This window comes from Oncorhynchus clarkii, chromosome 4 (genome assembly GCF_045791955.1).
Source record: "Oncorhynchus clarkii lewisi isolate Uvic-CL-2024 chromosome 4, UVic_Ocla_1.0, whole genome shotgun sequence".
Lineage (NCBI taxonomy): Eukaryota > Metazoa > Chordata > Actinopteri > Salmoniformes > Salmonidae > Oncorhynchus > Oncorhynchus clarkii.
In genome coordinates, this window is record NC_092150.1 from 15,166,019 (window position 1) to 15,193,466 (window position 27,448).

Here is a 27,448-nt window from a genome sequence, read left to right on the forward strand (position 1 = left end):
GGCATTTTCTGCCTTGCAGGTTCTTTTGGGGTGAGGGCATTTTGTTTCTCCCTCCCTCCATTTTCTTTTTCAAATTGCATTAGTATTCTAGTCAAGGACAGAAGTTTGCTTTCCCTCAACCTGCAGTTGTTTGACTTAGTTGTACTTGTATTCAGGGTCTTGGAGCGACCGTAAATTAGAGATACAGCTTGGCTTTGCCAGATAACTATCTAGCTTTCCAGGAATTAACCCCATGTGAAATCAACAAATGACCTATCTGCATAATAGATTTAACTATATTTATAATCTACATCTTTAATTATGCTAACGATTACTCCCAGTGCTTTACATTGTATGGGGGGGTAGCTCAACCCTTCCACCACCAAACTGCATCTAGTTCATACTGTAGGCATAGAGGTCCTGTGCAATGTAAATGATTTGCAACAGATCCTCAGTGGCGATAATGACCAGTAGACAGCCCTATAGAGCTTTACAGAAGACAGCATTGACCTTTAACTAACATAACCAATACTGTTAACCAAACACCACATAAAACACCACATAACCAAACACCACATTTTTCTGCCAAACGGATGGGATGGCGTTTCATCAGTAATTGTAACCTTTGGCAGAGTTATCCTGAAGCATGCTCCTTGTAGTAGCTTGACATTGGATCGTTCCTCTTATCATTAAACTGTATGCTGTGTCACCATGACTCCCTATACAAGGACCTAATAATCTAAACAGGATACATCTACAGGTACAATTGAGAGCATTGTCGGTTGGACAAGGTGGTTTCATGTCCTACGCTTACCCACCTTCAAACCATAGGTATGCCCAGATCTATTAAATATAGAATGACCATGATATCAACATAATCCATCCACTTCCTCAAGTGCACATGATCAGGTCATATAATATGTTTTGAAGGTCGACTTACACATGATAAAGGGACTCAAGACAGTGTCAGGCCTAGATTTGCAAAATCAAAGCAAAAACAACTGCTTCAGGTCATCATAGTTCAGTCCTGTTTACGAGGAAAGCTTCATTAATTGCCCAGACATTCCATTCTTTAAAAAATGGCCCAAGACCTTGTCCAAAATAATTGTCACACTTGATGATTTCCACCGGTCTAAAACAACATAAAGAGTAAAAAACGGTCCAACAACAATGAATTGTATTTCCCTTCATCCTCCCCCATTTTAGTTAGTTTCCTGCTGTTCTTCACTGTACTGCCACAGGTCGCTGATCGGAGTCTCAAAATTACACCGTATTCCCTATGTAGTGCACTACTTTTGACGAGGGCCCACAGGGCTCCGGTCAAAAGTAGTGCACTATATAGAGAATAGGGTGCTATTTGGGACTCTGTGTCTGTCCGCCAGGCTGAAGACGCTGCCCTGTCTTTCCTTGTTACAATCAGCCTGTCCTGTTCATAACAACCATGCTGTTCATTAGGAGGTTTAAGCATGCGGCTCCAGGTCTCCTGTCGTGAAGGAAGGCAGTTTAGGCCTGATCTGTAGTCTGATTGTGAGACACAGTTGGAAGGTTTGCTCAGAAAGATTCCCATAGAGCCCTGCTTTATCTTAATTTAACTAGTTTGTTGCACCAAGAGGTCATGATTATGCATATATAGTGAATCTTTGATAATCTTTTCCCCCCAGTCTGATTTAGTGCCTGGTCTTGCCCAATAGGTTCCAACAGTTTGTTGGCATAGTAGAGGGAAACAGTACGTATACACGTGTTCCTGAGAGTCTTATCTTTCAGTGATGGGGTCATAATATTTTTTAGCTTTAACCATTGAAAAGATCCACATTTGAAGGAAGAAAACAGAAACTGCGCTCTGTTTATAACAACCACGTCTAGCGGCTACCGGAGGTTACTGACCTAACCCCAGTTCTATGAACGAAGCGCACATTTTCTCTCACAACCCCATTTTCAAACCAGGCGACCCCACATCCCTAGTTTGGGAAACCCTGCCCGACAAGGTCTGCAGCCTGCTGGTTCTCTGTTCTACGTGATAGTTAATTGCACCCAGTCTAAATCAGTCCCTAATTAGAGGGGAACAATGAAAGAATGCAGAGGAACTGGCTTTGAGGTCAAGAGTTGAGTTTGAGGGATCTATAGCTTAGTCAGAGTGTCAGTTACACATTGATTGGTAACGGTTAAGCTAGTGGTTATGTAGCCTGCCCTGAGTGCCAGTCTCTTTCTGCTTTCTTGCCAACTCCTTGTCACTCATTGTTACATGTTTAGCATGACAATTCCATAAGAAGTTGGCAAGAGAGCAGAAGCAGACCAGCACTCAGACGAGTGGTTATGGTCATTAAACATATATTTTTCTGGGTTGTATAAGCTCGGGAGATCAGGCGGCTTGCGAGGCTAGGCAGTAGTCCTCTCACAGGTGCTTTCAGTGTTTAGAATAAAGTGTGCGTGGTGTGGGTGGCAGCTGTTTTGTACACAAAGACACTGCGTAAACATTGCTATGGTAGATTTGATTGAATCCGGCCCAAATCCCTTTGACCAATCAAGTGAGAAAGACCTGACATTCACCTCATCTCACCTACAACAAAAATCAGACTTAACAGACTATCATAACAACAGACATAACAGACTATCATAACAATAGACATAACAGACTATTATAACAATAGATATAACACACTATTATAACAACAGACATAACCGACTATCATAACAACAGACATAACAGACGATCATAACAACAGACATAACAGACGATCATAACAATAGACATAACAGACTATCATAACAATAGACATAACAGAATATTACAACAATAGACATAACAGACTAGTATAACAATAGACATAACAGACTAGTATAACAATAGACATAACAGACTATTATAACAATAGACATAACAGACTATTATAACAATAGACATAACAGACTATTATAACAATAGACATAACAGACTATTATAACAATAGACATAACAGACTATCATAACAATAGACATAACAGACTATTATAACAATAGACATAACAGACTATTATAACAATAGACATAACAGACTATCATAACAATAGACATAACAGACTAGTATAACAATAGACATAACAGACTATTATAACAATAGACATAACAGACTATTATAACAATAGACATAACAGACTATTATAACAATAGACATAACAGACTATTATAACAATAGAGATAACAGAAGAACTATCAATACAGACATACACTGCTGTTCAAAAGTTTGGAGTCACTTAGAAATGTCCTTGTTTTGGAAAGAAAAGCAAATTTTTTATCCATTAAAATAACATTAAAAAACAGCAGATATTTAAAGGAATATGTGCGTACATAGGCGTACAGAGGCCCAATATCAGCAACCATCAGTCCTGTGTTCCAATGGCACGTTGTGTTAGCTAATCCAAGTTTATCATTTTATAAGGCTAATTGATCATTAGAAAACCCTTTTGCAATTATGTTAGCACAGCTGAAAACTGTTGTGCTGATTAAAGAAACAATAAAACTGGCCTTCTTTAGACCAGTTGAGTATTTGGAGCAACAGCATTTGTGGGTTCGATTACAGGCTCAAAATTGCCAGAAACAAAGACTCTTCTGAAACTCGTCAGTCTATTCTTGTTCTGAGAAATTAAGGTTATTCCATGCGAGAAATTGCCAAGAAACTGAGGATCTCGTACAACGCAAACTGGCTCTAACCAGAATAGGAGTGGGAGGCCCCGGTGCACAACTGAGCAAGAGAACAAGTACATTAGAGTGTCCAGTTTGAGTAACAGACGCCTCTCAAGTCCTCAACTGGCAGCTTCATGAAATAGTACCCGCAAAACACCAGTCTCAACGTCAACAGTGAAGAGGCGACTCCAGGATGCTGGCCTTCTAGGCAGAGTTGCAAAGAAAAAGCTATATCTCAGAGTGGCCAGTAAAAAAAAAAAATGAAGATGGGTAAAAGAGCACAGATACTGGACAGAGGAACTCTGCCTAGAAGGCCAGCATCCCGGAGTCACCTCTTCACTGTTGACGTTGAGACTGGTGTTTTGCGGGTACTATTTAATGAAGCTGCCAGTTGAGGACTTGTGAGGCGTCTGTTTCTCAAACTAGACACTCTAATGTACTTGTCCTCTTGTTCAGTTGTACACTGGGGCCTCCCACTCCTCTTTCTATTCTGGTTAGGGCCAGTTTGCACTGTTCTGTGAAGGGAGTAGTACACAGTGTTGTACGAGATCTTCAGTTTATTAGCAATATCTCGCATTAAATAGCCTTAACAACAAGAATAGACTGACGAGTTTCGGAATGAAAGTTTTTTGTTTCAGGCCATTTTGAGCCTGTAATCGAACCCACAATGCTGTTGTTCCAGATACTCAACTAGTCTAAAGGCCAGTTTTATTGCTTCTTTAATCAGCACAACAGTTTTCAACTGTGCTAACATAATTGCAAAATGGTTTTCTAATGATCAATTAGCCTTATAAAATGATAAACTTGGATTAGCTAACACAACGTGCCATTGGAACATGGTTGCTGATAATGGGCCTCTGTATGCCTATGTACATATTCCATTAAAAATCTGCTGTTTCCAGCTACAATAGTCATTTCCAACATTAACAATGCAAACAAAATTTCTGATCAATTCAATGTTATTTTAATGGACAAAAAAATTGCTTTTCTTTCAAAAACAAGGACATTTCTAAGTGACCCCAAACTGTTGAACGGTAGTGTAATAGAACAAACAGTTACAAACATTCAGATAGCATGACACTGCTCAGCATCAGCATCAACTGAGTCAACTTGAAAAACAAACAACCAACTTCATATAGGGCCATTTAAGGTACAGAGACTGTCAAATGTTTGCATTGACGTAACACCTGCATTGACTTACCCAACATGATAAGGCAGGATGGGGTAAAGATTCCAAAACTGTTTTGAGGGACAGTTCAACACCTATGATCTTTGGCGAACCAGATTGTCAACTGAATTTGTACTCCCATTGACGTCAGTGAATGATTAAGTGAAATATGATTTAAGTGGAAGATAAGATTCATACCTATCTATGTCAGGTTATGTTATGCTTACAATCGACTCTCTCACACTAAACCGGTTGTGCTGATACACTCCCATCTCCTTACAGAATTGCATGAATCTGTACAGCCAGATATCTACTGATATATCAAGAGAGTGACACTACACCAGAGTTCTCACTCAGAAGTCAACTTGAAGTGCATTTATTGGTCTGCAGCACAAAGAGTAGGGGCTGCGATGTGGCCGAATAACAATGTTATGAGACTAGTGTTATACTTAAGAATAGTGTTATAACTAAGACTAGTGTTATACCTAAGACTAGTGTTATACCTAAGACTAGTATTATACCTAAGACTAGTGTTATACCTAAGACTAGTATTATACCTAAGACTAGTATTATACCTAAGACTAGTATTATACCTAAGACTGGTGTTATAACTAAGACTAGTATTATACCTAAGACTAGTGTTATACCTAAGACTAGTGTTATACCTAAGACTAGTGTTATACCTAAGACTAGTATTATACCTAAGACTAGCATTATAACTAAGACTAGTATTATACCTAAGACTAGTATTATACCTAAGACTAGTATTATACCTAAGACTAGTATTATACCTAAGACTAGTGTTATACCTAAGACTATTCTTATAACTAAGACTAGTATTATACCTAAGACTAGTATTATACCTAAGACTAGTATTATACCTAAGATTATTCTTATAACTAAAACTAGGGATACTTCTGCAGTCTCTGATTATTATAATTATTTGCTAAATGTGTTAAATACAACTAAGGCACAGTTTTTAGTGGCAAAGTAGAGTGATGGGATAATCAGCATTTGTAGTCATAGGTTTTCATTCATTGTCAAATAGAGCCCCCTGGTGGCCTTTTGTTACTGTCAAAATGACTGTATTAAAGCCCAAATATGCAGTTCAAACAATAACAAAGCAGACACCCCTCCACTGTTTTTGGTAAACAGCTGAGGGAAGGGGCCAGAGAAATGTAACCCCTCTCAAATTCATATGCAGTGCTATGTATGCAAGAACTGACCATCCATGATGATGAAAAAACCGTACAAAATGTCAAACTTCAAAATCTAAAATCAAGAAAAAGAACAGAAGCATCATCACTTAATGCGCACAAAATAATATCTAGCACTAATGCAGAAGTAGCAATGCTTTTTGACGACATCATGAATGAATGAAAACAGGCCTCAGGCAAACGCCCATAGAAATAAGAATGAATGCCTGAGGCAGTAATCGGGCTGTCTGTCACTCACGTACCAGTCACGGAATAATGCAACAAGCAACAATAACTGCCTAAACAACTGGGACACCCTCTTTTCACGCCACTTCGATACAAAGTGAATTTTGTAGCAGGTTAGGAGAGCATTGTCGTTAACCATAACCCTTTTCCCAACTGTCTCCTAACCTGCTACCTTAATTCCAATTGGAAATGCTTAATGGTTGTGTTTTTGTAATGATTGGTGCCAACTAGCTTATGAATGGGTTGCTTTTAACAATATGCCAATTACAGTCGCTGTCCTTTCAACTATTACTTCCAATTGTAAACATATTTTATCACTTTCAGCACACAAAGGAACTGGTGATCTAAAGTTTAAATGCAACAATGTTTCACAAATATTTTCTTCAAAGAAATAGCTAACAGCAAGAGAGCTGCAAAAATATTCTAAAAACAGTCTCACCCATCACCCCAAGTCAAAATGTGATTGGTTGATTTGCCTGGCACTCCAAAATTCTGCACTAATACAGTTGAATGTCAGATGCCTTCTGTCTAAATTATGAGGGCCTAGCCAATTACTGACTTAGCTAGCTAGATTTTTTTCCCCCATAGACCACCAAAGAAAAATCCTGATTGGATCTTTTTTTTATCTTCAGAGTTAACCCATAGAAATAAGAATGAATAGAACAGGCTTGGAACCTATAACCCTGGCAATTTGACTGGTAAACTCTTGGGTACACTCACAATGGCTTTCTAGTATTGTTATGCATCATTTCTATGGTAATGTAGAATGTTCATTCAAATGATGCCAACTGATGTGGCTTATGCAATGGAATGTATTTTTTTGCAATGTTTGATGGGTACTCTGCCTACTTTTACTTCCTGCTTTTACTTCCTGGTTTTACTTCCTGCTTTTACTTCCTGCTTTTACTTCCTGCTTTGCTCCTATGGGTACACTCGCAATGTCCGCCAGTCCACCCATTATGATAGCGTTCATTCTTATTTCTATGGTTAAATTTTCCCTTTCCAACACAAACTAAAGAGATGGAATCAGAATCTAATTTCAATTATAGATAATATTAAATAGAAATTTGAACAAAATATACAAAATAATACATTATTTTTGCACAGATTGCCACTTTAACTCAAAGAAATATAGACTACTAAAGTATGGTTACACAAAAACAATGAAACAGGGACTGCAGATATAACTTGGCTGTCATCTAAATCTGGTGCAACGCATCACTTCCCAGACTCTGAAATGTATGTTTTATTGTACATTGTCCCTGACAAATAAATGTAATAAATACAAAATCATATGAAAAATATAATAGGGGTAAAGGAATACATGGAATTCTATTGGCAGGCTAAATATTAATTGTGAAATGGGTATTCAGGATGGTCACTCCACCTGTGGGAAAAACAACAACACACCTACTGCTTTGGCTTAAGAGTTTTTTTCCTCATAAATCTACACCCAATAACCCATAATGATAAAGCAAAAACAGGTTTTTAGAAATGTTAGCAAATGTATATTTTTTTAAATTATGAAATATTACATTTGCATAGGTATTCAGCCTCGAGGTTTGGGTATGACGCTACAAGCTTGGCACACCTGTATTTAGGGAGTTTCTCCCATTCTTCTCTGCAGATCCTCTCAAGCTCTGTCAGGTTGGATGGGGAGCGTTGCTGCTCAGCTATTTTCAGGTCTCTCCAGAGACGTTAGAACAGGGTCAAGTCCGGGCTCTGGCTGGGCCACTCAAGGACATTCAGAGACTTGTCCTGAAGCCACTCCTGGGTTGTCTTGGCTGTGTGCTTAGGGTTGTGGTCCTGTTGGAAAGTGAACCTTTGCCCCAGTTTTCATCAAGGATTTCACTTTATTTTGCTCCGTTCATCTTTCCCTAGATCTTGACTAGTCTCGCAGTTCCTGCCGCTGCAAAACATCCCAACAACATGACGTTGCCACCATCATGCTTCACCGTAGGGATGGTGCCAGGATTCCTCTAGACATGACACAGTTTGGCATGGCGGCCAGCTCTAATAAGAGTCGTGGTGGTTCCAAACTTCTTCCATTTAAGAAGGATGGCGGGCACTGTGTTCTTGGGGACCGTCAATGCTGCAAAAATCCCCAGATCTGTGCCTCGACACAATCCTGTCTCTGAGCTCTACGGACAATTCCTTCGACCTCAGCTTGGTTTTTGCTCTGACATGCACTGTCAACTGTGGGACCTTATATAGACAGGTGTGTGCCTTTCCAAATAATTTCAAATCAATTGAATGTAGAAGTTGTAGAAACATCTCAAGGATGATCAATGGAAACTCAATTTCTCATAGCAAAGGGTCTGAATAGTTTTGTAAATAAGGTATTTCAGTTTTTCAATTTCTAAAAACCTGTTTTCACTTTGTTGTTATGGGGTAATGTGTGTAGATTGATGAGGATTTTATTGTATTTTAGAATAAGGCTGTAACGTAACAAAATGTGGAAAAAGGGAAGGGGTCTGAATACTTTCCAAATGCACTGTAGGTAGTAGTTCAATATGACCAACCAGACCTAGGTTCAAATACTATTTTTAAATATTTCAAATACTTTAGCTGTGCTTGATTGAGCTTACCTGCTGCAATGGAACCAATAGAAAGGTCCCCAAAATACAAACAAATACAAAGGAATATCATCTGATATATTTGAAATACATTTAGGACAAGTTTACCGGACAAAGATTACGCTTATTCCTGGACTGAAAAGGACTTTCAATTATGAATCGCCATTGAACATGCTTCTAATTCTTAGTCAAGGACTAGGTATCTGTGCCAGGGAAACTGATCCTTAAAGTATACTATTGTTCTGCGATAGAACGTTTTAAGTGACATTGAAGTGTTTAAATCAACAAGCGTTAAAAGAACGTCACCTTTACATAGACAAATATGTCTTCTCTTTTGATGGTTCCATCTGCAAATTTCTCTCATGGCTTGACCTACTTTGTGCTCGTTGAAATACATCAAAGCCTCATCAGTGTCTGTATCCCATATCTATTGTATCCTTCACACAGTTTAACTCTGTGCCTCTGGGTGACTGTCAAAAAACATAGTTAACATACTGAATTTACAAGGAAAAAACAATGATCAAGTTGATTTATATGTTGAATCCAGAGACATTATCTAGGGCCTTCTCTGTTTATAACTAGTAATAGTTAATAATTAATGATGTGCAAAGTATTCATGCTGGAGTTTCTCTTTGTCAAATAGTTTTCTCCCATGCACAGTGAGTGAGCATGGCATCCGAAACATGCAAGACACTATAATAATAAAGTAAGTCAAATCAAATCATGCTCTTGGTGCTCTTTAAAAAAAATAGGTTTCTCTTACCGTCCGTGGATCTCCATAAGTCCCTAGCCCCAAGAGGGGAATCTGGTTCCCATCACTGAGAAAATCACTGTGGTTCTCAGCATTAGGTTCATCTCTGAGTCTGTCTGTCTGGACCAATGATGTATATAAAGCCTGGATTGCTGATGCTATGTTTTGGCCAATGAAAGGCTTTGAAGCCACCGGTCGGCCATATTGGCACACAGCAGACCTCCAAAGGAATGAATGGAATTCTACAGTATTTCAATAAAATATTTCAAGGCTTAAATTACAGTCGTGGCCAAAAGTTTTGAGAATGACACAAATATTAATTTACACAAAGTCTGCTGCCTCAGTTTGTATGATGGCAATTTGCATATACTCCAGAATGTTATGAAGAGTGATCAGATGAATTGCAAATAATTGCAAAGTCCCTCTTTGCCATGCAAATGAACTGAATCCCCAAAAAACATTTCCACTGCATTTCAGCCCTGCCACAAAAGGACCAGCTGACATCATGTCAGTGATTCCCTCGTTAACACAGGTGTGAGTGTTGACGAGAACAAGGCTGGAGATCACTCTGTCATGCTGATTGAGTTTGAATAACAGGCTGGAAGCTTCAAAAGAAGGGTGGTGCTTGGAATCGTTGTTCTTCCTCTGTCAAACATGGTTACCTGCAAGGAAACACGTGCCGTCATCATTGCTTTGCACAAAAAGAGCTTTGCAGGCAAGGGTATTGCTGCCAGTAATATTGCACCTAAATCAACCATTTATAGGATCATCAAGAACTTCAAGGAGAGCGGTTCAATTGTTGTGAAGAAGGATTCAGGGCGCACGCACAGTGAGGTGAAGACTTTTGGAAGAAGGGCAGCAAAGAAGCCACTTCTCTCCAGGAAAAACATCAGGAACAGACTGATATTCTGCAAAAGGTACAGGGATTGGACTGCTAAGGACTGGGGTAAAGACATTTTCTCTGATGAATCCCCTTTCCGATTGTTTGGGGCATCTGGAAAAAAGCTTGTCCGGAGAAGACAAGGTGAGCGCTACCATCAGTCCTGTGTCATGCCAACAGTAAAGCATCCTGAGACCATTCATGTGTGGGGTTGCTTCTCAGCCAAGAGAGTGGGCTCACTCACAATTTTGCCTAAGAACACAGCCATGAATAAAGAATGGTACCAACAAATCCACCGAGAGCAACTTCTCCCATCGATCAAGGACCAGTTTGGTGACGAACAATGCCTCTTCCAGCATGATGGAGCATCTTGCCATAAGGCAAAAGTGATAACTAAGTGGCTATGGGAACAAAACATCGATATTTTGGGTCCATGGCCAGGAAACTCCCCAGACCTTAATCCCATTGAGAACTTGTGGTCAATCCTCAAGAGGCAGGTGGACAAACAAAAACCCACAAATTCTGACACTCCAAGCAATGATTATGCAAGAATGGGCTGCCATCAGTCAGGATGTGGCCCAGAAGTTAATTGACAGCTTGCCAGGGCAGATTGCAGAGGTCTTGAAAAAGAAGGGTCAACACTGCAAAAATTGACTTTGCATCAACTTCATGTAATTGTCAATAAAATCCTTTGACACTTATGAAATGCTTGTAATTATACTTCAGTATTCCATAGTAACATCTGACAAAAATATCTAAAGACACCAAATCAGCAAACTTTGTGTAAATTAATATTTGCGTCATTCTCAAAACTTTTGGCCACGACTGTACATGTATTGCATTATTTTTGTTGTTGTAGTGGGGACAGTAACTTTAGTAATAAAAAATACATCTTTTATATATTTTTATGTTTAGCTCACATAATATAATTTAAAAGTATGCATTAAAGTGTCTGTAATAGAATAAATGTGTCACCTTCACTCAGATATCGTATTAAAAACTGCAAATATTTCTCTCCACCCTATGGCAAAATGTGTAGAATTGCAGGAAATGAACTATAAAACTTAGGGGCTGCTAAAATGTGTGTGTGTGGGGGTGGGGGGCACCAAAAGGCCCCACCAAAAGGCTAGGGCTGGCTCTGACTGCATGTGTAGGTATGGATGTGGGTACGCAGACCTGCAAGCTACTGCGTCCACTCATGATGAGTTGTATTTCTTGGGCGGGACTCTCAGTTCTCCTTTTATCTATAAAAGGGCACAGGAGCAAGCTGGTTTGCAATACATGATGATACTCCCAAGAACAGGAGATTATAATAGGACAGTTTCACAAGGTTAGTCACTTACTTTCTCAGTTATGTGGACACATACAATTAAAATGTCCCTTTACACCCCCACCCCTATCAAAGTTGCTCATCCCTGGTCTCTGGACTATGGGAGAGGTGAGGCTGGGGCTTACCTATCTAGGAAACGTAATGGCTGATGTATTATCTACTGAGATTACCTTTAATCCAGAATGCAAAATGACCCGCCTAGTTCTCTGCTCTCTGTGTCACTCAGTGCAAAATGACCCGCCTAGTGCTCTGCTCTCTGTCACTCAGAGCAAAATGACCCGCCTAGTACTCTGCTCTCTGTGTCACTCAGAGCAAAATGACCCGCCTAGTGCTCTGCTCTCTGTGTCACTCAGTGCAAAAGGACCCGCCTAGTGCTCTGCCCTCTGTGTCACTCAGAGCAAAATGATCTGCCTAGTGCTCTGCTCTCTGTGTCACTCAGTGCAAAATGACCCACCTAGTGCTCTGCTCTCTGTGTCACTCAGTGCTCTGCTCTCTGAGCAAAACAGACTAGAAAACCCACAAAGTAGGGTGAATGATGACATAGTACACTTTTGGTTATTCAACTAAAGGCCTGCACATACTGTACGATTTTAGCCGCCTTATGCCACGATTTTGCAGTTTCAGGAAAAATGGCCACATTGTCGGAAACGATTGTCGGATGTCTTGGTTTGTTCAGTGTGACAGGGTCTAGGTCTGCCGATTAAGTACCACTACATGCTCTAACAAAGGCTCTGATAAAGTTCTGGTAGTGTCAGACATTTGGAGCCTTTATCGTGTAATGTGGCTGGTGTTATGAGCCGATCCCGTTGACTGACCAATAGGAACAATATGATTATTGTGAATAGTCAGATTATTATAATAGTTGGCGTGTCAAACTTATGGTCCAATCTGGCCTGCGGGTGGTTTGAGTAAAATAAACATTGATGTTGAGGAAATATAACACATTTTCAGTGTGGCCCTATGGACCTTGTTGAAGCCCAAATGGACCCGCCGGGGCAAAATGAGTTCAACACCACTGCTCATGCTTTGCAAGAAGAACAATTTACCTAATACTCTTGTTTACACGACACATCTGAAATGAGGTTACCTGATGGGAATTTGATAAAATGCACAAAATCGCCAATCAAAATAACCATTCCACCACAGTGATTATGTTATTTTTGGGAAGCCTATTTGATTCTAAATTCGGACATATAAAGATTGTACGTGAAAACTATTTCTAAGATGCATACTGTCAGCTTTTCCGAACTCACATAATTTGCACATAAGCATAGAAGGAGGCTTGTGCTGCTGGTGCTAGCACAGATCATATACACATCTGCAGTTTGGCTGATGTACGGTGCCTTCAGAAAGTATTCACACCGCTTTAATTTTTCCACATTTTGTTGTGTTACAGCCTGAATTTAAAATCGATTACATTTAGGTTTTGTTTCACTGATCAACACACAATACCCCACAATGTCATAGTGGAATTTTGTTTGTAAAAAATATATATATATTCATATGACCCCTGCTGAGTGACACATATGAAGACACTCTAGCTAGCCTCACAAGCCAATTGCAGACTTCAATGACAAAACTGAAGCAAAGCATACAATCTGGCCAGGTTGATATCAAGATTTGAATTTGGTAAAAGCGCACAGTGTGTCATGCAATAATTGTAAAAGACTGAATCAGATGTACAGTGTCAGAAGGCCTTTAAGCTAGACTCAGCTAAATGACGGTTCTGTCACAAGCAGAAACGCGGATATTGAGTTGAGCCAGACGCAAAGACTGAGCTCTCACACAGTATCTGCGCATGTGCACAGGTTCCCTTCACGCACCAAAACAGCAGAGAAGTTGAGCCTCACGCTCTTAGTTATTGTGGAAATTGACCCACTATGCTGTTTACTTTCTGCATCTATGTCTTATTGCTGAGTCTACCTTTAAAATACAATTACAGTATGGAATAAACTTTTGCAGTTAAGGGTGATTCGCTCAATATGATTATATTTTCATTTGTATTTACATTTTAATGTGCAAAGTCCCAGGGACATCATACATGTACAGAGCCTCCTATGACCAATATAAAAACAAAAGACCCTCCCACATATGAACGGTCTCCATTGTCTTCCGTCAGATGGCGTCATTCTAACGCGACACGTCATCAGTGCAGACGGCCGTTGCGCTATCAGACGCGAGACAATGGTTTAGAAATTCTGTGATGGATCTGTCCCTAAATTTGATTCAATTTATGGGAACAAGCGCGCGCTTGAAAGGAGCACACATTTCCCTCCTATCACAGGGCTTTACTGCACCTGACCCCACCCATCTCAGATACCGCAGCTTGCGCGCCGAGGAGCAGTCTGGGAGAAATATACAAGCAGCATCTGGATTTGATTTAATTCATACGCGCTGTTGTGCTGTACTGTAGCCTGCAAACAATCATATAAATTGCTTATATATTTGTTGTGTGTTTGCAAACGAGGGATTTAATTCAGTTATAAATGCGTAGTGCTGCTGATGCTGAATATCTGAAAGCATTTGACAAAAAGGATCTCATCTGCACGCGGATGTTGACCAAAGAAGACATTGGAGTGTTCCGGAGGCAACACAACACCGACGAGAACGAAGGATGTCTAGACTAGTTATATTCTTTTGAATGGACATTTTTGGGAATACCTGCATGTTTGGATAGCTCACTGTCAGGTGACATAGATAGACAGGGGTTCTTCTTTATCTGTTGTTTTAATACAAGTGAAGCAGCGATGGATGAAGGTGCAGAGTCCGATGATGCTGTCATTATTGTGGAGAACGAAGCAGAGAGCATGCCAGTTCAGGAGAACACGAACGCCTGCAACGAGCGGACAGGCACCTTGAATTTTCTGGACACTTGTCCCGTGTGTCATTTAAACTTTCACAGTCGAGAACCAAAACTTCTGCCATGTCTCCACTCTTTTTGTAAGAAGTGTTTGCCGTCGGCTTCCAGGAATTTGGCCATGCCAGACACTAACAGCTCGACGAAACCACGTGAGCTGCTCATGTTTACAAACTATAGATACGCGAGACAGTGCATCCCAATGACTGTATAAGGGGAGGTGCATCCGGGTGTGTAAAATTGCAGTCTGTGCAAGATAGGATGCTATCGTGTGATTTGCAATTGTCTGTGATGTATTTAAAAAATGCAACTGTATTGGAAGTCATTGCATCTACCAAGAGGAATTTAATGCACAGATTACAATTTCAGACATGTGATGAGTGGGGTTTGAGGGAAGGAGTCTTATCTCATGTTCTTGTGCATTCTTGGAGATATTTAACCATTTCAGTTGTGTGTGCAACTTCATTCAATATGCATGTTGTGTTTGTCTGCCCATCTTCCCATTTACAGTGAATGTGATTCGCTGTCCGGTGTGCAGACAGGAGTGTATGGAGGTGGACGTGATGGAGAACTTCTTTGTGAGGGACTCAGTGGAGGCTTCCAGCAGCACCGTGGAGAGGACTGTTCAGGTGGGTGGAAATACTGGTCAATGTAGTGTACTGCTGGATTGTACATATGGATAACCCAAGCAAAGCTTGTTCAGCAGCCTGGTTCTCTGTTATTTACCAAGCCATTTCACCAAGATGCCGGGTGTTTTTCAGCTTAGTAGCCCATGAGCGTTATACAGATGTAAAGCTGAAGCTTGGCATTATCTCCAACATCAATGTCACTACCACAGACACACAGTTTAGTCTTTGGCAGATTTCAGGCTCTAAATTCTAACGTTTTCTTTCTAACCGATATTCTCTCTCCTGAGGCATAATAAGTTCAAATTCACATTTGACTTAACTTTCGTGGAAAGTAATACGACTGACTGGTCCCTCTACCTGTCTGCCAGTAGCTATGTACAGTGCCTTGCGAAAGTATTCGGCCACCTTGAACTTTGCGACCTTTTGCCACATTTCAGGCTTCAAACATAAAGATATAAAACTGTATTTTTTTGTGAAGAATCAACAACAAGTGGGACACAATCATGAAGTGGAACGACATTTATTGGATATTTCAAACTTTTTTAACAAATCAAAAACTGAAAAATTGGGCGTGCAAAATTATTCAGCCCCCTTAATTAAGTTAATACTTTGTAGCGCCACCTTTTGCTGCGATTACAGCTGTAAGTCGCTTGGGGTATGTCTCTATCAGTTTTGCACATCGAGAGACTGACATTTTTTCCCATTCCTCCTTGCAAAACAGCTCGAGCTCAGTGAGGTTGGATGGAGAGCAGTTTTCAGTTCTTTCCACAGATTCTCGATTGGATTCAGGTCTGGACTTTGACTTGGCCATTCTAACACCTGGATATGTTTATTTTTGAACCATTCCATTGTAGATTTTGCTTTATGTTTTGGATCATTGTCTTGTTGGAAGACAAATCTCTGTCCCAGTCTCAGGTCTTTTGCAGACTCTATCAGGTTTTCTTCCAGAATGGTCCTGTATTTGGCTCCATCCATCTTCCCATCAATTTTAACCATCTTCCCTGTCCCTGCTGAAGAAAAGCAGGCCCAAACCATGATGCTGCCACCACCATGTTTGACAGTGGGGATGGTGTGTTCAGCTGTGTTGCTTTTACGCCAAACATAACGTTTTGCATTGTTGCCAAAAAGTTCAATTTTGGTTTAATCTGACCAGAGCACCTTCTTCCATTTGTTTGGTGTGTCTCCCAGGTGGCTTGTGGCAAACTTTAAACGACACTTTTTATGGATTTTTTAAAGAAATGGCTTTCTTCTTGCCACTCTTCCATAAAGGCCAGATTTGTGCAATATACGACTGATTGTTGTCCTATGGACAGAGTCTCCCACCTCAGCTGTAGATCTCTGCAGTTCATCCAGAGTGATCATGGGCCTCTTGGCTGCATCTCTGATCAGTCTTCTCCTTGTATGAGCTGAAAGTTTAGAGGGACGGCCAGGTGTTGGTAGATTTGCAGTGGTCTGATACTCCTTCCATTTCAATATTATCGCTTGCACAGTGCTCCTTGGGATGTTTAAAGCTTGGGAAATCTTTTTGTATCCAAATCCGGCTTTAAACTTCTTCACAACAGTATCTCGGACCTGCCTGGTGTGTTCCTTGTTCTTCATGGTGCTCTCTGCGCTTTTAACGGACCTCTGAGACTATCACAGTGCAGGTGCATTTATACGGAGACTTGATTACACACAGGTGTATTGTATTTATCATCATTAGTCATTTAGGTCAACATTGGATCATTCAGAGATCCTCACTGAACTTCTGGAGAGAGTTTGCTGCACTGAAAGTAAAGGGGCTGAATAATTTTGCACGCCCAATTTTTCAGTTTTTGATTTGTTTAAAAAGTTTGAAATATCCAATAAATGTCGTTCCACTTCATGATTGTGTCCCACTTGTTGTTGATTCTTCACAAAAAATACAGTTTTATATCTTTATTTTTGAAGCCTGAAATGTGGCAAAAGGTCGCAAAGTTCAAGGGGGCCGAATACTTTCGCAAGGCACTGTATGTGTCTGACTGGTCTGTATACCTGTCTCTCTGTTGATGTTTGTCTGACTGGACTCTCTTCCCTGTCCGTAGCTATGTATGAGTTGTGAGGACAACACAGAGACTACAGGTTTCTGTGTGGACTGTGTGGAGTTCATGTGTGCCACCTGCGTGGAGGCCCACCAGAGGGTCAAGTTCACCAAAGACCACACCATCAGACAGAAGGGGGATGTATCTCAAGGTGCAGTACAGCTTCCAGTCTGACTGAGGCAGCAACGATTGTCAAGGAAATACCTACAGTACAACAAGCAGAAGCTCTATTTACATTATATTCTTGTTGATTCAGTGAAAATAATGCTCACATCCTCCTACACAGTACAGAAAGCCTGAGAGAAAATGCATACCTGTACTGTAGCTGACAGATTGGAATTGGTTACAGTAAGATTAACTTCTGGCTTTTAAATGCTTTCCTATTGGTTTTCCAGAGTATGTGGGTGTTTCCACTCATAGGCCAGTGTTCTGTGAAGTCCACAAGCAGGAGCCCCTGAAGCTGTTCTGTGAAACCTGTGATCTACCAACCTGTCGAGACTGTCAGCTACTCAAGCACAAGGACCACAAGTACTGAATACTGATGTGCCACTATTGATTTAAAAAATATATATCTAAAAGCACATTTTTATTTGAGCGAAATCTGCTATTTAAATAAATATTGATTTATATATTAATTAATCATTGATTTATAGTGACTAAAGCTGTCCTTTATTTGAGTGGATTTGAATGATTTTGTAACAATTAAATAACTAACTATGATATGTTAATTAGTTACCAGTTTCTGGAGGATGCCTATAAGAATCACAAACATTATATGGAGGATATGAATCGTCAACTGCTGGAAAAAAAGAAGATAATTGAAGATGTGTCAAACTCCATAAACAATGGGTAAACAATGCATCTGAGAATCTCTATGCTTGCTGTATACATGTACACGATGTATAGTGAAATGTGAACACTGTCCTTCCATCGTGCATCCAAATACGTTTTCTGTTTCGTAAGATGAATTTGTTCATGTCTGTCTTTCATGTTTGTCAGACTCCTTCAAGTTGATGAGAACCGCATATCAGTTCACAATGAAATCAAGAAGTCCATCTGTAGTCTGATACTAGAGATCAACAGAAAGGGAAAGATTCTTGTCAATCAGCTTGAGGTACAGTATGATCACAATCACACCTCTAACATTAGGATGATTCTGTTTTTTCTCACGTTTCCATAGCTATTCCGACTCTAGGATTTGTCAGGTTTCTTTGTATTCATTATGAGTGCAGAGAGCAGGAGGAAATGGCCAGGCCTACAAATGTTTTGATTGTCATGTGCCCTAGTCATGACAGGAGCTTACCCTGAAGGCTGTGTTACAATGCCACATATTCTGGGAAAAGGCTATACGGATACTCCTGACCTGCAAAACAATATTTAATTCCAGAATTGTTTAAAATTAGGTTAAGGTTAGGGTTTGGTTAAAGTAGGGGTCAGTTTTAGATTTTGGTTAGTTGTTTTAGAGGTCATGAGTGTCCTTATAGCCTCTCTCCAGATTCTGACTTCTCCATCTATTTCCTATCCCCCGAAGGGCCTGACAAAGGATCATGAGAGCGGTCTGAAGAAGCAGAAGGAGGATATTGGCTATCTGTCCAGACACCTGGATCACGTGATCAACTTCACAAAATGGGCGACAGCTAGGAACGGCGGCACAGCTCTCCTGTACTGCAAACGTTTGGTAAGACCTCCCTCCCAGACTCTCCCTCAGTCCACTGACTCCCAGGCATCCCCTATCCCTAAAGCCAGACAGGAGCCCATGGTGTAAAGCATAGATGAAATGCAGAACATATGCCTTGTGTTTTCTCAGTTTCTCCAAATTATTAATAACATCCCTTCTGCTGCAGATTCTGTTTCAGATCGGAAACCTGCTGCGGGCTAAATGCAATACCTCGTTTGTACCGCAGAGCACTGTGCGTTTCCAGTGTCGGTCAGGCTTCTGGGCTTCAAATGTCGATCTGGGTAAGAGAGAAAGCACAATGAGAGTGGCTACACTGAAATCTTACAATTCTATTTAATTGAAAAATTTAAATTGGAGTGTTTTATGTTGGGGGAGAAAATGATCTGTTGGACAAGGAGTAGTTGTAGTGGTTTTAAATGAGCAGTTGCAGTTTGCACTAATTGAGGTTGTAGTATTGTAATTATCTTAGTTGTACTGGATGTGTTTGGTATGGTGCAGTTTGTTTCTGAAATAAAAGATCTGTACCAGGTCAGTGTATTACCTCTTCCGTTATGCTGAAGCCGTCTCTCTTCCTGTTCCCTCAGGCTCATTAGTGGTGGAGAATGTCCCAGGCCCCCAGCTGGGCAGCTTCCAGGGCATCCCTCATCAACTCCCCCATCCTGGGCAGGGCCCCTCAGGCTCCCCCAACAGCCTGCCCCCAGGCCTCTCCCAGGCCCGCCTGGCCCCCCACAACCACAACACCCTGGCTCAGCTCCAGATGCAGGTGGAGAAACTAGCCCAACAGCCTCACTGGCAGCCCCAGACCCCACCCTGGGCCTGGTACCAGAGCATGCGGCTCCAGAGACCCCCTCCAGGGCCCCTCCAGGGTGGCTCTCCCTCCCAGAGTCTCCCCCCCATGCCACAGCAGGGCCGGAGGTTCATTGCCCCCCCTGCAATCCATCTCAGTCCCACCAGCACCCTGCCAAGTCCTGGATATCCTCCCCAGGTGGGAAAGAGTGTGCACGCTCGTGTGTGTGTGTCAGTTTGATTGACAGGGATTCTTAACAGGCGCAGACAGTGGATGACGTCTTCCCAAATGGAGCAGACAGCCTTCACATCCTGGGCAATTTGTGTCTTGACTTGTCAAGATCATTTTGAGTCATAAGGTACCATAAAAAAAAAACATGTATTGAAAAAAATAGTCTCAATCTCAGTGCAGCTGCTCACGTGTGATACAGAACAGACCCAAAGCCTCCAGAGATGATGATAGATATGTCTGGTCTACAGTGTTTAGTCTGAGGCTGTTTTACACAAGCTCTAAAATACAGGCAGATCAAGAGGACAATCCACTGGCCTGTAGATTTCAGACAAGAGTTGCGTCATGGCTGATGTGAACAAGCTGTTGAGGTGGAGCCTGGAAGCACTGTTCTTTTTAACAGCCACGTTATAGATCATTAATACGCTAGGCCTTGTGTTCAGTTTGACTTTATAATGTGTCATCACTGTTTTGAATTATATACAGTGTCAGGAGGGAATGGTTGGTCAGGGCAATGTCTAGTCTCATTATTTCATGAGTACATTTCTGACAAAACAGTGTATAACATCTTTAGTTATATAACTCCTTATATTGTCTGTGGAACTCAAAATTAAAGTTTCTATGCATTTTTCCCCCAATGTTCGCCATTGACTGTTGAACCTGCATGCTTGGATCTAGACCAAACAAAGAAGGCTGTTTCAAAACAACGTGCTTAAGTAAAGCATTCTGGAACATTTACAAGTGGCTTGTTTGTGTTCTGTCTTCTGTTTTGCTCTGTGTTGTGAAAGCCAGGGGCTCCTATCCTAGACATAACCTATCACAGACTACTTTCCCAGACAAAACCAATTACAGACTGACGATACACCATTTAATATGTCTGTCACTACCATTGACTCATAAGAATAGATATGACATTGATTGTTGATGGCGTAGCTCTGTCTGACTCTGTCTCCAACTGTCTGTCTGTCTCTCTCACTCACAGGCTGTCCAATCACTGAGAGGCCTGGTGAGCAGCCCCAGCAGCTATGCACTCAAACACATGGACGTATTCAACCCAATGCCTCACTTCTCCCACAATGCACCACTGTCTAGCAACGGCAGCCTCAGTTCTCCTCACTTGCGACAGCAACAGGTACATACAGCTGCGTTCAAATAAACAGGCATCCCTGCACTTCACAATGGATTGTAATGGAGCAGAATGTTCTGTTTTCTCTCTTCAAAACGGAGTTGAATGGCTATTTTCTACCCTGAAGGCACCTGCCACTTACCACAGGTGATAAAAATTCCACAATAAAGGACAATCACCTGCCTCCAACCAATTCATTTGAATTCTGAATAATTTAGTCCAGGCAATTAAAAAAAACTTTGAATTGAAAAATCTAAATGTCAGTTTAGATACTTTTTGGGGGGGCCCTGTGCAGGTGAAAATCAAAAATATACATGTGAAGTACACTAAACATTTTCTAAATGTCAACTTATTTGAGATGAAATAGTGAATCGTGCAAGGGTGGCAGTATACTTCATCACAACTGTAGCTCTATTTCACATCCACATATCACTCTGTAGCATGATGTTGTTAAGAATCAGATTGTTAGCAGCTTAATTTATGTTGTGAAACCTTTTAGATGGAGTCTGCATATCACAACAAGCACCCTGGAGGCCCTGTCCAGATAATAAGACCCAACTTCCCTCAGACCCTACCAGCTTCCCTCCCATACAGAACTGGTATGTATTGGTGTTGTGTACTACTCTACTAATACTACACAACAAAATATAAGAAAACAAATCCAATGCTTCGTGTATATATGACCAGGGATCGAAGTTCAGGATTTTGGACACTGTCCAGCCAGGCTAATAGACGTCAATGTTTACTAGCCCGGGTTCAAAATCTGTTCTATGGCATATTTGAAAATACAAAACATTCACTAGTCAGCAGGCTAGATTGGCACATTTTCTACTAGCCCGGTCTGAAAAGTAATAGTCACGGTCAAGCAGGCTAGATTAATTTCCATCCCCGTAATATGTATGAGGAATACAATTTATCTTCCTTTAGCACAAGGACACCATCATGCAGGACTAACTGCTATATCCTGTGAAGAGAAACCAGGGTAAGATAATGATTTCACATTCTTCGTGAATTCTATACAGGCATGACATTTTGATATATAAAAATACATCTTTATATTTCTCTTTCTCTCACCTTCCTTCTGATTGGCTGATTGAAGGACTGTTTCCTGGAAGCCTCTGGAGACACAGCAGAAGGCGTATGGAGCTGGGGGATCAGCTGCCAAGAGGAGACGAAGGGCATCGCCTGGACCCATCATCATCATCAAAGACGAGCCAGAGGACGACATCAGCTGTGTAAGAGGACGGATGGACTGGAAATAGACAAATGTTCATAACTGATCATTACAATGTTATAATAATGATTACATGTACATCCTATTGCATGTTACTTGAAATGGTATGGATTATTTATTTGTCTTTGAGCCACAGTATTTATAGATGGTAACAGCACAGTAATGATATACTGTGATGTCGTAATAGTGTTCAATACCAGGATTGCTGTTGGGTGGTCCCTGAGAGGTCACTGTTCTGTTTTTGAGTGTTCTGTTAAGTAAGTGTGTTTGTGTGTGTTTCAGGTACAGGGTAACCTGAGAGCCAACCTCCCAGACAGTAGCACGGGGGTCCAGGCCCAAACCTGTCGGCAAGATGGAGGGGAACAACAAGTCCAGATTTCTTGTCAGAGCACAGAGGAAAAGGCCCAGGCCCCACCACAGCCTCCAGGGCCTTCGGGGGACCTGAGTCAAGCCCCACAGCAGAGCCACTCTCTAGGGGCAGAGCAGCAGCTAGGCAGTCAGGGCCCAGCTCCAGAAGAGGACCCTAATGAGGATTGGTGTGCTGTGTGTCAGAATGGAGGAGAGCTGCTGCTGTGTTGTGACAAGTGTCCCAAAGTCTTCCACCTCTCTTGCCACATCCCCACCCTCTTCAGATTACCCAGGTACTATAGGCCCTAGGAGAGAGGTGGACAATCTTACCCTTGGTGGGCCTGAGTGGGTGCAGGCTTTTTCTCCATCCATGCAGAAACACACATGATTGTAAATACTATGGTAATTAGAATCAGGTGTGTTTCTGCTTGATTGGAGCAAAAGCCTGCATTCACATCGGCCCTCACCGGGTCAGATTGCCTACTGTATCTAATGCACTGCCCTAAAATGGGATTAAATTAAATGGATTGGTTATCTGAAATTGATGCTATAATGTTGTTATTAAACTAAAGTTTCTATTGGTTTGCTGTTGTTTTTATTTCAGTGGGGAGTGGTTCTGCTCATTCTGCCGTGACCTGTCAGTGCCTGAGGTGGTGTATGACTGTGACATCAGCAGATTAGAGCCCAGAACAGTGAAGGAGGAACCAGACTCTGAGGGAGGATTCTGCCATGTGGACAAACGGGTCAGTATTGTACTGTACTGTACTTGAAAAAGACAATAATTTCTCAGGCCTACCTGAGGTGTTTAAGGTGTTACTTTTATCTTATTACAATACATAATCTCTGGGGTTGATATAATGTAAAGGTTTGGTGTGTTGTATTTCTCTCTCTCTGCAGAAATGTGAGCGACTGTTGCTGAAGATGTACTGCAGTGAGCTCAGTGCTGACTTCCAGGAGGCTAGATCCCCCTTGGTGAGTGGAGAGGAATGCCCGATCCCAGGCTAGATCCCCCTTGGTGAGTGGAGAGAAAAGCCCAATCCCAGGCTAGATCCCCCTTGGTGAGTGGAGAGACTAATGCCCAATCCCAGGCTAGATCCCCCTTGGTGAGTGGAGAGACTAATGCCCAATCCCAGGATAGATCCCCCTTGGTGAGTGGAGAGACTAATGCCCAATCCCAGGCTTGATCCCCCTTGGTGAGTGGAGAGACTAATGCTCAATCCCAGGCTGGATCCTCCTTGGTGAGTGGAGAGACTAACGCTCAATCCCAGGCTGGATCCTCCTTGGTGAGTGGAGAGACTAACGCTCAATCCCAGGCTGGATCCTCCTTGGTGAGTGGAGAGACTAACGCTCAATCCCAGGCTGGATCCTCCTTGGTGAGTGGAGAGACTAACGCTCAATCCCAGGCTGGATCCTCCTTGGTGAGTGGAGAGACTAACGCTCAATCGCAAAAATTAACTCCTTACCTTTACGTCCATGTGGTGATAAACAGAATTTAATAGGTACAGATGAGGATCTTAATTTGATCACACTTTTGTTGCTAATAATTTCCCTGCACCGCATGAAATGCAGATGAGCTTTGATTTACATAAATTCACTGAAAACCCACACTTACATATGGTTATATTTACAGTATTGCACTTTTCATGTAGTCTACTTTTGGCCAGCTAATTACCTAACCACCAAGCAACATTATGGACTAAACTTTTTGCTCTTTGGCCGCTTATACCGATAAAAGTCTCTCAGTGCATAGGCTAGGAGGTAGCCCCCCCCCCCCCCCCCCCCGGGAATGTTTGTACAAAAACTGTGAGAAGCTCGTTTCTGGTGACTTTTTAAATAGGTACTCTACACCAAAATAATTTATGTTGACACCATCTGAAATAGAATGTTCCCTTTTTTAAAGCATTAAAACCTGTTGCTCAACTAATGCAGCATAGCGGCTTTAAGTAAATTGGCTGAGTCAGTGTTTCCCATCTGCATTTACCTAATTGAAAACCCGAAAAGACATTGAATGCTACAAATATATGTTGACACTGTGATCTTAAAAGCGTATCTGGGTAGAAATGACATTTGTAATCATATTTTTGTGGCGCTGCTAAATTAATATAGGAGAAACATTGACATAGGCTTACCATTACTGTACCAAATGATGTCTATGGATCAATATAGAGAGGTTATGAGGGGTCTGTTTTTGGATTGAAATGTCTCCTTGGTTTATCATCCACTGTATAGCCATGATGAGGGACATTGAGAGAAACACTTTTTGTTGTTTTGTATATTGTGATAGCCTCTGTCTTTTGCTGTAGATATTGCCAGAGAACCAGGAGACCCAAAAGACGCCGATGGTTCTGTCCATTGTGAAGAGCAAGCTGGAATCCAGGGAGAGCCCCTGCTACCAGACACCTTCTGAGTTTGTATCAGACATCCGACTCATCTTCACGAACTGTGCAGCATTCAATGAGGTAGACTAGACAGCACTAACGTTTTACAGAAGAGTCCTTTTATCTTAGTTTACACAGATGTGTTAATTAAGCTCTTAATGTGTGTGGATGGACAGTTTTTACAATGTTTGTTATTTACATGTTAATTTTAGCAGATGCTCTTATCCAGAATTAGTTACAGTCAGTGCATTCAACTAAGGTAGGTAAAACAACTACATACATCTGTCGTCTCTTTCCTCCCATGCCAGGCTGACACTGAGGTTGCCACTGCAGGGAGAAACCTGGAGAGGTTCTTTGAGGAGCAGTTGAAGTTACTCTACCCTGAACGGATTTTTCCAAAGGTCAAGTCTGAGGTCATCAGTTCTGTGACCCCTCCCGTCTCTCCTCCCCCTCCCACAACCCCTGATGAGGAGAGCTCCCAGCATGCAAAGCATCAGCGCAGGTGCTCTGAGACCCAGGAGTTGTGTACTCCTGCTCAGCTAAGCTCACCAAAGGGAGAGGAAGAGGCCGTATAAGCGTGCACATCGTCATCTCATCAACTTTTATCAGTCAATAACACTGCCAGTACTAGCCTATACTAGTAATTCATCTTATTCTCTGAGAAAGTCTGATTTTCTAAATGTGCCAAAATAATGTTCTGTGATCGAATCATTTTGCACAAAAGAACAGTGAAGCAGGGTACCAAAATCCTTTCCTCCTCCTACTATACCTGCTTAAGACTGGTTTACATTAATGCTGTACTAATATAGTGTTGCTATGACTAAAGACCCTGAGTATCAAATATGAAAACAGAAGGTGTTTGATTATCCAGCAGCCTGTGTGGATATGGTTCTTGTAACAGAGTATGTGTACCTTCTTTGGAATAGGAACTGTTACAAGGTTAGTAAAGTGAAAACACGTCAAAGGTATCAAACCAGCCTGATAAAACACAAGACTATTTCAGTTGTTATTGCAAGACTGTATGAAGTGTTAGTTTCATGAACATGTCAGCTGTGCGAGGTCTAGTTCAGGCCTACGGTAGCCTTGACTCTAGTTTACAGTGTGATGGCTGGTAGCATGACACGAGGCCTACTTTATTAATCGCAACAATAGAACTTCATCTTTGTTCCCTCATTGTTTTGTCATTGAGCCATTCAATGTGTCATGTATTTATATTTTACATTGTTGTAGTGGTTTTTATGCAGTGTATGTAAATATTTACAATGATCATTAACTTAAACCAGGCAAGTAACTCTTCAACAAAATGCAGTCCCAAATAACCTCATTTGCTATGTTTTCTCATGACTTCATACCATCGCTACTTATGAAAACCAAAATATTGTATTCAGAAAAAAGACTTCTTGCATGCAAGTTTACTTGCAGCTGTTTACAGGGTAAAATAAACTATGTCCAATATCTTACTTTATGATTCTTATTGCTGTTTGGGGTCTGTGTGGTATTCATTCAGCATTTACAGTAAGACATGTTTTATAGGGTGAGGAAATGTAATCTATTGGTGATGAATATATCTATCACAGTTGGAATAGTTAAATAATAGCTAATCCTCTTTTAAGTTTACTGTAGTAATTCATCATGACATGGGGCACCAAAGGGCAGGTCCAGATAACCAACAGTACAGTACATGTTAGTGGCCTGATGCTGGGTGACATGGAGAGTGGAAGACCAGTCTGGTTGTGGTTCAAAAGGACTTCAGTGTCCTCTAGAAGATTAGCACCATTTAAAAGTGACCTCAGCCACTCTAATTTCCTCTACCTAAGAGATCTGAGTTTGTCCTGAGCTGCTGTTTCACTTTAAAGGGTGAAAAGGAGAGGGGAGGGGAAAGTGGTGTGTGTGACCTCTGGTCTCTTGGCCCTCCCACCCCTACCGGAGGGCAGCTCCCACTCAGCCCAGTCAAAGCTCCCAATGGTGGAACAAGCTTCCCCATAATGTGAGGACAGTGGAGTCCCTGCTCATCTTCCGAAAACGTATGAAACCCTACCTGTTTGAATAGTATCTCAAAGAAATCCCACTGATCTGGGTTTGAGTCTGGTCCTCATCACAAGGCATCCTCTTGGGCCTTTTATGGCCATATCTTTACACTGGTCCTGTGATCCTACCCCCACCACCCCACACACATTAACCCAGAGAGGAGATAAGATAAGGAGATACCAGCAGTATAAGTGTTACCTTCTGGTTGCCAGGAAAGTGTTACCTTCTGGTTCCCAAGTTGCCAGGATGCACTTAGTTGACACTTCCAACTCTCCTCATTTCAGCAAGGGTACAGAGAATTTCGATAG

At 41.4% G+C, this 27,448-nt stretch overlaps 1 protein-coding gene across 2 annotated transcripts; it reads left to right on the plus strand.

Moving 5' to 3' along the window:
* Positions 1–14,154: 14,154 nt before the first annotated feature.
* LOC139407583 (transcription intermediary factor 1-alpha-like) lies at positions 14,155–26,572 on the plus strand. 2 transcript variants are annotated; one of them, XM_071151409.1, is made up of 18 exons: positions 14,155–14,796; positions 15,155–15,273; positions 17,337–17,484; positions 17,729–17,861; positions 18,066–18,182; positions 18,333–18,447; positions 18,865–19,011; positions 19,178–19,292; positions 19,596–19,996; positions 21,009–21,158; positions 21,652–21,751; positions 22,080–22,134; positions 22,252–22,387; positions 22,669–23,027; positions 23,339–23,477; positions 23,632–23,706; positions 25,038–25,193; positions 25,421–26,572. In XM_071151409.1, exons 1-18 carry the CDS (start codon positions 14,535–14,537, stop codon positions 25,685–25,687), a joined length of 2,994 nt encoding a protein of 997 aa, XP_071007510.1. In that variant the 5' UTR covers positions 14,155–14,534; the 3' UTR covers positions 25,688–26,572. The 2 variants fall into 2 exon arrangements, with proteins under 2 accessions (XP_071007510.1, XP_071007511.1); XM_071151410.1 differs by having other exon boundaries at positions 21,009–21,032; positions 25,421–25,805.
* Positions 26,573–27,448: the final 876 nt, after the last annotated feature.

What these genes read in the sequence shown, in the direction of transcription:
- LOC139407583 (XM_071151409.1), top strand. Translation starts at nt 14,535, where the DNA reads ATGGATGAAGGTGCAGAGTCCGATGATGCTGTCATTATTGTGGAGAAC. An exon ending in TAACAGCTCGACGAAACCAC is followed by an intron (nt 14,797 to 15,154) that starts GTGAGCTGCTCA and finishes TCCCATTTACAG; the next exon opens with TGAATGTGATTCGCTGTCCG. An exon ending in GAAGGGGGATGTATCTCAAG is followed by an intron (nt 17,485 to 17,728) that starts GTGCAGTACAGC and finishes TTGGTTTTCCAG; the next exon opens with AGTATGTGGGTGTTTCCACT.